The sequence below is a fragment of the Ylistrum balloti genome, unplaced genomic scaffold (assembly GCF_031769215.1).
Source record: "Ylistrum balloti isolate Yb309-2 unplaced genomic scaffold, AGI_CSIRO_Ybal_v1 Utg370344, whole genome shotgun sequence".
In the NCBI taxonomy this organism is placed as follows: Eukaryota; Metazoa; Mollusca; class Bivalvia; order Pectinida; family Pectinidae; genus Ylistrum; species Ylistrum balloti.
This window is the reverse complement of record NW_026782247.1, coordinates 246,287-259,055: the sequence shown is the minus strand read 5'-3', so window position 1 is coordinate 259,055 and position 12,769 is coordinate 246,287. Positions and strand designations below refer to the sequence as shown.

At 35.8% G+C, this 12,769-nt stretch overlaps 1 protein-coding gene across 1 annotated transcript; it reads left to right on the top strand.

The window, feature by feature from the left end:
- The first annotated feature begins 893 nt into the window (after positions 1-893).
- LOC132553654 (solute carrier family 23 member 1-like) lies at positions 894-12,342 on the top strand. Its single transcript, XM_060217914.1, has 11 exons — positions 894-1,115; positions 3,307-3,464; positions 6,363-6,466; positions 6,912-6,994; positions 7,432-7,616; positions 9,243-9,378; positions 9,771-9,927; positions 10,279-10,532; positions 10,825-11,098; positions 11,391-11,486; positions 12,173-12,342. The coding sequence occupies exons 1-11, from the start codon at positions 894-896 to the stop codon at positions 12,340-12,342; spliced, it is 1,839 nt and encodes a 612-aa protein (XP_060073897.1).
- The last annotated feature ends 427 nt before the right edge of the window (positions 12,343-12,769 follow it).

Below are 12,769 nucleotides of genomic sequence, written 5' to 3'. Positions count from 1 at the left end.
TCTGATAATTAAAGGATAACGACAGGTTCATGTGTATATTCTGAACCGTGCTACTTTTTGAATGAATTAAACGTGGCAGACAAGTTGTGCCAAACCCCGAGGACTTAAAATCTACCAGGAGTGTCTACCAACTGATATATTGAGGATTATACTAAAGACACACAAATGAATAGCACCAACGATGTACAGTTACACTGTATACAGCCATGTAAAATGTCAGGCCTTTTCTCTTGACACTTCTTTGTTAGACAAAATAGTACCAGTAGGGCTGCTAAAGGGCTTCGTACTGTGGCCATATCTTTTCTAAATTAAATATGAGGACCACAAAAGGACATCTCTTTACGGTGTTAGAAAGTAGAAACCAATTCCTCTCCTCTATCTGATAGCACGCATATTTTTTGCTGTTAAAAATATCCAGTACGGCCTCTACTCCATCGGACAACAATTGGTAAATAATGTTTCACATTTCAGACCCAGATAACCCAGACTGAAGTACAAATTTATCGTAACCTGCACAGCACGTTTCAATAAGTTGAAAAAGTGGCACGGTTCAGAATATACACTTGCGGCTACTTGACATCCACACATAGATTCTGATATTCCTTCGGCTATATAGATTTCTTTCTGTAGCCTCCTATGTTTAAAAATGCAGGCCCTTACCAGCACTGACGAGTCATAGAACGACAAATGAGATGGATTTTAGTTTTTTGATTCTACTCTATCTAACTTTAAATTTGTATTAAAAGTTACCATACATTCGGGTGTCTATTGTATAATTACCATATTAGGTAATTAATATTTTGATGTGTCAATGCCTCAATAATATCTTTTGTGACGTAAAAAATGATGTTATTTGAATAAAAGAATAATGTATGTTTGTGACATATTGCAGAATGGACAGCGATGTGAATTCCAAACTGTGCCCTACTGATAATAACACACTCACATCGCCAAACTACAGAATTGAAAATGTTGTCATGGAAAGGACGAGTCAATCCCCGGATGTAGAATTGGAAATCCAGAAAGAGGCACTCAATGACCCGGATGTGCAGCCATTAAGTTACAACGTTTCAGATAACCCGCCGTTTGGATTATCACTGATTCTAGCTCTACAGGTACTGGTACATCAAAGGAAAATTTATTTGGAAAGAAAAAATGGTCTGTTTTTAAGTCGGTAAATCTACTGAAATTTCGGTTAAAAGCGGAATATGAAAAAAATGTGGGGAAGGTGGTTGTTGTCGTAACAGCCTTCACCATATCGCGAAATAATAGCGAATTTTTGTACATTTGAGTTATCTCCCTTGTCTGCTATGGTCCTCTTGCGCGATACACATAAACGCATGATTTGTTTCTATTAAACTGCTTTGTGTTTACTTCATATGTTATATTTCTAAATAAACACTCATTTATCGATAATCTGAAAAGCCATTTTAAGTCCCATCCGACGGACTGTGAGGTAGTGATTAGTTGTAAGTATGGTGCTGGTGGTGATATGTTGTTTCGGTGTCCAAGTCCATGTTCTACCACTCTATATACTGTTCGCTGTATCTATGTCTATACCGTTCCTTTCTTCATGTAGTTTTTCGATGATTATATATTGTGATTGTGAGGTAAATATTGGGAGAGGTTGGAGGTGTAAGTAGGAATTAACTGAGTGGTTAATAAATAGACTTGTATGAATGTTACATTAATAAACATAAATTGTAAAATAAAATTATTCTTTTTCACCATACCTTAGCAAATAAAACAAAATACCTGCTACAGTTATGTTTTGGAGCAATAATTTTAAAAAAAAACGTCAAAAATAGTACTTCTGTCAAACTGTAAATTTGTAGGGACATTTAAGATAATGACTCTAAAAATACCATAAAACTGACAAGTTAAACAATACAAGTGATTTGTCGATACAGATGAACCTATAAACAAATTATGACCCAACGTCTGATCTGAAATCGAGAGGTGACTTCAGTTAACCAAAAACAAAACTACTTTTTGTAACTTGAAAGAGTCCTTCAGTGTATGTTCAGAATATCTTACAAAGAGGAGTATGAGCTTGCACAGTAATAGGAAGATAAATACCTCGCGTACCAACAATGACCTTCACCTTTTCCATAATGTGTAATACATGCGTTTACATGTATTTGGAATAATAATAATAATAAAAATATAAAATGAAAGAAACACACACCAAAAAAACTTTAAGTTCACATACTTAGTAGTATTACAGCAACATTAGGAACGTTCATTGTGAACAAGAGTATAATGGTAATGTGTAACATATGCCCGGTAGAAGAAAAGAAAAAAATGTATTGACCAAATGCACCAACAACTGCAATTCTGATTTTCATATTGACACAAAAACCAAAATTTGGTCTTCTGATAAAAGTATGTCCGTCTATGGAAATGTACTTGAAAACGATGTTTACAGATGAATAAAAGTGGGCTCATACAGTCACATTTCCTGAATATGAAAAATACTAACCGAATTTCTGTAATGCTTGTCTCGAATTTGATATTTTTTTGAAGAAAGGGATAACAGCTTATTGACCTTTTTCTACTTCTTTCATTACAAAAAAACAAAAAGGACAATATCTGATAAAAACTCTGAATAGTGAGTATAAAAGACTAGACACTCTAGAGTGGCTTATAGTTTATATACAAAATCCTCAAAACAAATCTAACTGCTTGAATACATTTACCACAACATTAAAATGCAATGCATTAACTTTCTGCTACAATAATTATTGTAAATCTCTGACAATCACTTAATTATGTCTAAATATATCCAAGTTACTATCGGCACTTCTCGTGTATAGAAAAAAACCCATACATAGTAAAACACGAAAACAAGGTCAATCGCCTTCGCCCTAGACAAAAAAGTTTCCTTAAAAATTCCTCCCCCACCCCCAAGAAAAACACATACACACAAATTCATTGTCTTCCACCACAATTGTTTATATTCCTGTTTTTCTAGTCTGTCTTCCAAACTGAATTCATTTTTTGTTTAAATACCAGGTAAATAGTTTTCTTTCTCTTCGCTCTTGATCCATGGGTTTCTAACGTCCTAATTAGAAGGATTCCAATACAAGCAGTTTATTCTGTTGAATTACTATGTATGTAAGTGCAGTGTTTCCTGTGTGGTTTGATCCACGGAAGTACTGCTCGGTGATTTCATCATTTGATGTTTCCTACCCTTGTTGATTAAACAAGGAAATGACTCCATTTCACCGCATAAGATATGCAGTATTTCACATGTAAGCATATGTATAGAACAACATAGTAACATGTGCCATTTCTTACTAATAGAATGTGCTGTTGTCATTTGGAATGAACTTGCTCGTCAGTGTTACGATCGCTGACCTCGCATGCGCAGAAAGGAACGACCCAATCAGAGCCAAGCTTTTCTGTACGTCAATATTTGTGGTGGGACTAACTACAGTGGTACAGAGCCTATGCGGAATTAGGTAAGTTAAAAAGAATTCAAATAGGATGGAGTGCATGCTTTCATGCAGTCCACGTGCGTTTTCGCGGAATTTGTTTTACGCATCGGAGTATTCATCCTCGTGTATACGTAGGTGGCACCAGCACCAGTTCATTTGAACAAAAACGAAGATATTATGTTGTTAAAATTTCAACGAAATTCTGTTTAATCTGATGATTTATATAAAATAAGATCTTCACTGTGAAAGGTGTTGTAGATTTTAGTCCCCTGCCGGTGAAACCGGAGAGGACTATAGTGTTTGTCTCCGTCCGTCCGTCCGGATGTGGGTTTCTAAACGATAACTTGAGAACAGATTGATGGTTTCGATCAAACTTCATACAATGGTAGTTTATAAGGCAATATAGTGTGGGATTTTGTTTGGGGCCAAAAGGTCAACTACAAAGGTCACTGTAACTAAAAATAGAAATTGTTGTCACATTTTAGTTTCCGGACAATAACTTGAGAATTGATCAATGGATTTGGATGAAACTTCATACAATGGTAGTTTATAAGGCAATATAGTGTGGGATTTTGTTTGGGGTCAAAAGATCAACTACAAAGGTCACTGTTACTAAGAATAGAAAGCTTGTTGTAAGTGCGGCCTACATTGTTTACGCAGCTCTATCTAAAAGTTGTTTAAAAGTGAAGAGGCTGTGTAGGTATTTTGAGGCTCTAACGGGATACACCAAACTCTGATGAAACATTGAGTAATTTTCAGAGTAGTAGGTGCAAGAAAAAATTTTTTACCTGTAACTGAACGAGATCGGGGTATCTCAGTCTCGGGCTAAGATCCTGTAGCATCCTAACCCCAGCTAACGCCTTGGTTGTGATTATATTACAGGATCCTAGCCCTTGTTAGTGTTCAATATCAAATTTGCTCTGTTATAGTGTTACAACTGTTACACCTGACTTGTTTCATGTTGGTATGAAAGAAAAGCCTTTTAGAATCCACTACGTACATTCATTCCGCATACAAAAAGGCATGGAACTGAACAATATTCCTGCCAAAACTTAGAATTGATAGGTTTCAAAATAAAAAAATAACACAAATGAATAAATTTGATAACTTAATGACGAAAAATTTTATAAAAAATCATTATGCATAACAGCTGGCGTGACATGATGTGACGTCACTGACAACTAATTCGCGCCATTTTCAGTAATTCAAAAACATTCATAACCGGGAACCATCACAATTCGAACAGAAATGTGTAAAAAGTATAAAACAACGTATTTTCCGCCCCGATAAATCCGTTATTTAGTCGTTAGGCACCGAGGATTATCTTCGCCTTTACGTCCACTGTAAGAATATTGTGTGATGTTGTATTCCGTTACTTGTTAACATCATTAAATGACAGCAATCCACTCACCAAGTGAATGCAAAGACATGTTCCACAAGTATACAAAGTTCCAACATGTCCCCTGCAATGTGTTGCGTTGCCAATGACTCCGATCATTATCAAGTGGGCGAAGCTAGACTATTTTTACATCACGAAATGGAAAGAATATATCGACCAATCAGAAAGCTGTACCGAAAACTTAATGAATTGTTGGGTAAGGCAACATTATCATTATCATTTGAACCATCAGTATATAAATGTAGAAATGTTTCATATTTTAACTGCAATTTCGAGAAGGATGAACATAATGTACAACTGTCAGTGTCGGATTTAACCATTTCATGAAGTGAAAGGTCAGCTTCAGATGAATCCAAGAGCCAGGGTGGAATTTCTATCGTTCCAAATGACTGACTTTGGTCGATATTAACATAAGTGTTATGTAAAGGAGCTGAAATCCGAATACCGAACGGTGGAATGGTCTTTGATTGTTGTGAAACAAAGTTTTATATTTTGGATCAAATACAAATGAAAAAGCAAGATTTGAAGGATTTGAGTTTAGCTGAATGGTGTATTGCAAAGTCAATTCATTTCGACGGCTATATAGTGATGGTTCGTTAGCCTCTACTTAGAGGTTTGCTATAGGTGTGATCTTAAATGCTCCGAGAGCGAGCCTCAGACCCTGGTGGTGAACAGTGTCTAATAATTTGAGATATGAAGGTCTAGCAGATCCATACACAATGGAACCGTAGGCGTTTACGCGTTTATAGTAAATTCCGACCTCTCAAAGAAATGTCTAAAAGATTTTCTGACTTCGGTTCGGTGAAGATGGGCGCATATTTACAAAAGATAAATATCAGCAACTTCATTATGAATATCAAAATACTGTATTGTCTTGAGTATTTCTCAGATAAGTTAATTTTTCCAATATCAACATTTATTATATTTTCTCATCGCTTTTTATTTTAAATCATCTGAGACGAAGTATATCGTTTACATTTTCGATTTCTTCTCAATAATAACAAATGACATTGACCTTCATTCAAGGTCACCGGGGTAAAATGTAAAACAAAATTTTACATGATTTTTTCTCAATAACCAAATGATCCAGGACCATGGTTTTAGATCAGTTGCATGCTGGGATAAAGGTCTACAAAGTTTGTTCGTATGAATGACCTTGACCTTCAATCAAGGTCACATGGGTCAAATATGCTGCCCTACAACTAAAGACAGCGTTATAAGTTTCGTTATAGTGAAAATTAAGCCTTCAACCTTTGTAAGTATGGTTAAATCAGTTCTGACATGTCTGCCACCAAGTAGGGACTGAATGACAGTTGTTCAAAGACATGGATACCTCAGGTGACCGTTTTTAGTGAAAGTTGCGTATATTGGGTTTTTGATTAATCTATATCTCTCTGTATATGGCCTGAAGTATGAACTGAGACCAACGGATGCAAGTTTCGTTATTTAAATACCACAAAACCCAAATATTATTGGACATATTCAAACCTCGTCAAACTTTCTGTACTGACGGTTTGTTTCAGACTTCCAATCCTTCAAGGCGTTTCCGGTGCTTTCATGGCACCATTACTATCACTGAAGACGGCAGGAGTGTGGTCATGTGACAGCACGAGTGACATGGAGTTTGGTAAGTCACGTGGTGTGACATGATTACAATTTATCCCACAAAGTCAACATACTTGAGCAAAAATCCTTGTAGGGAGTGCGGTCACAATGCAATAAGAGGTGTCGTGACATATAATATAGATAAAAAGAATGATATAGGTCCGTAGAAGCGGAAATAATGTCTTCGAAACTTGGAACTCTTTGTGTACAATTTTTATTTACTATCCAAAAACTGTGGTGCTATAAGGACGACATAAGAAAAATGCATGTTTTTTTATTTTTTTTTTACTTGATATTTGATTACGACATTCAATAATGATGAATGCACCGCTATTAAGAAAAAAGGAAAAACCTTTCAAGTCATCACGTCACATATGGCACGATTATATCATTAATTAAGCTAAATACATAAATCATGTGTTGTGTTTGAAGAGTTACAGCTAATTAATTAACTATTTTTTTTTCAGTTTCGACGTCAGCTAATCAAACGATGATTCAGAATATTACCATGGAAACACGACAGGAAATGGTTTACTACCGAGTAACACAGGTAACGCTCATGTATCTATTTAAGTAATTTAAATCTGATTTTATTTATTTATTAGAGCTTATTGCTGTGATCCTTACAAATCAAACTAATAAATTGGAGTCAAAGAACATACAACCATACAAACCATGTCACGATCTCTCACGCAAACTCCCGAGTGCCTGATAGAAAATATCATTGGAAAAAGATGTTTTGTTGTTTATAGAGTAAATAAATAAACAAGACAATACGGGCATGACAATAAACTCTGGTTTCAGTTCAAAATCAATAAATTCTATTCTGGATGTTCTTACTCTCCCGCATAATAAATTTAATAATAAAACAAACGTCATGGTTCGCAACAATTTATTAAAATATATATAGTTGTTATATCATTTGCAATAATTTCTAAAGAAATGCTACGGATGTTTTCCGATTTACGTGTCATTTTCCTCTCTTAGCTTCAAGGAAGTCTGATCGTTTCCGGTCTAATAACGGAAGTGTTCTTGGGAGCAACTGGCCTTCTGGGATACCTGGTAAACCTTGTGGGCCCCATTACAGTTTGTGTGACGATATCTTCAATAGGGCTATCGATGTACCCCATACCTATCATCTACTGCAGTACATTCCTACCTGTATCGCTTTGGTGAGTGGGATGGAGTCACGGAAAGGTCAATGTCAGTTTATATTGATATATAAGCTTATCAATATTTACATGATAAGATGTGTTGTAGTGAATTTGGTATATATTTTAAAATATTTTTTTGTTTGTTTTTGTTTTATCATAAATGAGAAATGGAAGCAAATAACCCTTAATAATAATGGTTTACGTAGTTTTATAGTATACAACACATATCAAGATATCTTATTATATTAGAATTATTTACTGTGAAATCATTAATTTTCGTGGGTTTTTATTTTCCTTGAATTCGAGGTACGGACCAACTGTTGAAACTAGTATAAATATGTTTATTTAGCTATAATTATCCACGAAATAGAATTTCAAAATTTCAAAAATAGAGCCAAACAAAAAAAGATGATTTTACGTATTGGGAATCAGGTACAAGACCATTTCCGACAGTAAGACCTCTCGCGCGCTTCCATCCCGGACTACCAGAATGATCCGTATTAGTTGGAAAACATGTTTTGCAATGGTTGTAAAATAAATATTTTCTAATTAATTTTATTATTTCCGTTGTCCAATTTTACTCGACGTTTTACTTCGTTGTCTCCCAGGCTCCCTTGCTATCGCGATAACTCGGCTAAAGCGCAGACCTACGTCACTTTAGGTGAAAATCTGAGGTGCGTGGTTGCCGACCTGTGACGCTAAGCGTTTCTCGAGAACCTGGAAATGCACCAGTCTTCGCTGTCACGGTTGTGTCCTTGAAAAAATATTTTACCGTAAATGCTCTATATGACATGTGACGGGCCTCCTATATGTTGATTAGTGAGGAAACCGCCAGCTTCTTCAAGGAGACACCGCCTCGAAATGACCCAGTCTGCTTCTCCAAGCATAATTGCTATGCATCTCTATATTGTTGACAATTACTGGGGTTGTTTATAGAAACTAGTAGAAGAGCTATGACATTTTTGTTAGGTGAGCGACCAACACTATCTTGTGACCTTGAATACACTAATGGAGCTTGTAAACATTTAGGACTATCATGTGTCAATATCTCCGACTATATAACATCACTGATTGTATATTACCAAGCATGTCCGAGTTGATAACTTGCTGCGAGATATATCTTCGTTTCATTGTTAAACTATCACCAACAAAAACCCTTGATCGTGTATTGATGTCCTGAATGGAGGAAGTGCGAATTGTAGCTGTTGTCTCTTTTGTATAACCGTAAGCGACAAGAACATTTCTGTTCTCCATTTTTTCCTGCTTCCTGATATAGCCCTTGATAATGCCCCTTTTTCACATTTGCACTGATCATCTTCTAAATGAGGAAAGTAAAAAAAAAAAAAAAAAGGCGCTGACTACCCTCTGCTTGAAGTTAATATGTTGAGTTGACAGTAAAATCAGGTTGGTCCGTTATCAGTATTATAAGTCTGGGCGGACCTATATGTTACTGTGTTAAGATCACGGCATTTCAGTGTGACGGCGCTATAAAAGAGTTCGTCATAGACTCTTTCATCTTTGAAAACAGTCTTCAAATAACTTTGGTTGTTCCTTTATGGTCACGAACGGTTGAACGAACGACATACCAACAATACTGATATATTCCCAGCTATGTTCATCCTGAGACTTTCTCTACTTTCACAGCTCTGTGGTCTTAATGGTTTTGTGCATTATGTATCTCTCACGGATCCTCGTCCCGATACCCACAATGCAATGTAACAGGAAGAAGTCTGAACAGGCGGCTGGAAAAGTAAAATTGCCCTTCTTCCAGATATTTCCTGTAAGTTATTTTTTTATTTTTTTTCTGTTGTATTGTTGCTGATGTTTTTTCTGTTTTTTTTTTTTTTTTAGATTCGTAAGGAAGTTCAGAGTTTAGACCTTTGATTTAGATCAGTATAGAACACGTTACTTTTAAATCACTGATGACGTCATCTTTTTTGTTGTTTTCGTAACATATATTGTTTTCTTTATTGACAACATAATTATTTCAAAAATAAAAGCAACATATATGGGAAGGGAGGTAATTATGTCAAGTCCCTATTTTTATTCCCTGTATCTTAGTCTTAAAAGAGTTACGTTCGGCGCTCGCGTCATTTTTTCATATCATTATATTTCGGATTTCTTTGCATCTTTATTGTGTCCATTGATGACGTAACCGTTTTTATGTACTAGATATTCATCACGGTGATATTAATGTGGGCGGTTTGTGGTGTGTTGACCATCACGGGGTCGTTGCCTGATGACCCCAGTGAGCCCTCCTATCGTGCCCGGACAGACACACGTGGAGATCTCATATCTTTGTCACCGTGGTTCTTCTTTCCATATCCAGGTAACCTTCTAAGACAGTTGAGAAAATAGCATTTGGTTGATTTTCTTGTTCGGAGATTGTTGTCCAACAAATGGCGTACTACGTGATGAATCTGTACGATCTGTGAAACAAACATTTATAAAGGTTATACTGAGACGACAACCTTCTATTTTGATTATTATAAATTTCCAGATTTTAAAAGCTAAACTGACGTCATCCCAGAGACGCATAAGCTATTATATGCTAAGGTCATCCCAAAGTGTTTCAACAACAATAACAGACATGTTTCTAAGTAACACTCGCATAACGTCACTTCCAGGTCAGTTTGTCCTAATCTGTTTCTAACTGAAACTCGTATGACGTCATTTCCAGGTCAATTTGGTCCTATCCGATTCAACACAGCGGTTTTCATAGGGTTTATAAGTTCCTATCTTTCCTCTAACGTTGAGTCTATTGGGGATTACATGATTGTCTCTCGGGCCACCGGCACTTTTCCCCCACCTCGCCATGCAATCAACCGTGGAATACTGACAGAAGGAATCCTGGGGGTTGTGGCGGGAGCCCTGGGGGCCGGGCATGCCACTACCTCATACAGTGACAATGTTGTTATCATCAAACTTACACAGGTGAGAAAAGTGCCTATTGACTTTTTTAAAATTGTGTCATATGTAAAAACAAATAAATATGAACCTAAAATGTTTTAAGTTTTGAAAATTATATGATATCGTTAGTGTATTAGAAAAAATAATGTGCCAAATTAAGAACTTCATATTCGACATCAATATTGTTTGTTTTGCCGTTATATATTTGAAAATTTGAAATCTTTACACTTATGGATTGCTAAAATTATGAATATTGTTCACAAAACAAGAAATATTCCTCTTAATTAACTCATTATCTGTCTATTATATCCTCAAGGTAGCTAGCCGAAGTGTGATGGTTTTAGCAGGTGTCATCTGCATGCTCTTCGCAATAATTGGTAAATTCGGTGCAGTCATGGCGTCACTTCCGGATCCGGTTATTGGAGGCGTAACTTTAGTATTATTTGGCTTGTTGGTATCCATAGGATTGTCATCGCTACAGCGAGTAAACCTTTCATCCACTCGGAATCTTGCTGTTCTGGGAACATCGTTGTATGTCGGTTTAGTTGTTTCCGAATGGTTGAAAATCAACAAAGATCTCATTAATACGGGTAGGTGGACTTCTTCAACTAGTGACAACCAGATATACAGGGACGCAAGTGAGGATTAATATCATTTGAAATCAATATTGTCTCTTTAATAATTTATGTATTTAATGCATAAGCAGTCTGCTATTCTATTAATTTGCTACTCTAACTACTGTAATATACCCTGGCGCTTTTTCATTGGCTGTGCCAGTAAACCGATTGTGATGTCATATTATCCACTATGACGATAATTCTAAGGGTTCTGTATTTAAATCACGTTCTTTATAAATTACACCTGCTTATCTCCCTTGTACAGGTAATGCCTCCCTGGACCAGGTGATCAAATTGATTCTCGGAACACAGATGTTTGTAGCGGGACTTACTTCAATAATTCTCGATAATACTGTTAAAGGTTGGTGTTACTGTGGATGTTAGTAATCTTTCTAATGTCAGTGTCACTTTATTTTAGATATGTAATGTCACTTCATTTTAAGAGATGAGTTGGAACAGTCTTAAGAACAGGGTAATAATATTTGAACAATGCGGACGCCATTGTTGTTGTATGTGATACCTGAAATGCCGAAAAAAATTATCTGTGTGGGTGGAGGCTCTGATACTGAAACAATACGAAACCCGAAGAAAGGCTTATGAACTTGTATGCAAATTACTTCGTTTAATGTCATTGTCATTTTTACATAAATCTTTCGGTCGAATGAAGAAATGTAGAGCTTCTCTTTAAATGATTAATGAATGCATACAGTAACTTGTTAAAACATATAAGCCGAACGGATAGTCGTTATTTATTTTTCGCAAAATAAATTTTGAAAAAATGAAACTGAAATGGTATTCTAGAAAATCGGTTTGTGGTCTGGAAGGATTTTTCTATTTAACGTCATCAAATGAAATATGTCATTACATCTGTGTATTATCAGAAACAATAATAGATGTCACCTATTTTACAACTTAAGTTTTTTTATTCACTTGAAAATGCTGATTTATTTATCAAATGAATTGAATACATTGATATATGAATACATTATATCGGTAAGCTTATTATAAATAAAATCTTACACGTTGCTTCGTTTCAACTTTTTGTAGGAACAAAAAAAGAAAGGGGAATGGACGCTATGACATCTTTCAAAACCGGATGCAGAAATGATGTTGATAAACATCAGTCCGTGTACGATATTCCGGGATTATCCAAGTTACAACAGAAAATCAGAATTCTGCGTCATATTCCGTTTATTCAACCCTACAGACCTCAGTGACAAAAATGGTGAAATGCTTACAAACAGATGAAACAGTAACACCAACACGGACATCGCCAGTGGACGAACGCGGTTGGAAGTGTTCACACATAACATAATTTACAAACCACGTTTATTTGTTGTGACTATTCCACAGTTTGCCTGAGGAGTACATAATTTAGAAACGTCATTGCCTCTGTAAAGCTGGACCATTAAATGATTATCCCAATTATATCTTAAAATCACGCATTCCTCTTTCAGAATTGTCGTTTTGATCGCAGTGTATTTAGAAGTAGTATGAAGACAAACGAGTAGATAAGGTATGTGATATGTTGCCTTACTCTTCTTGCTGTCAAATCCCCTCCACTTCCCATGACGTCTTGTATAATAAGATGACAAAATATACTTTTGAATTCGAAACGCTATATTTCATAGGTCCATTTCATTG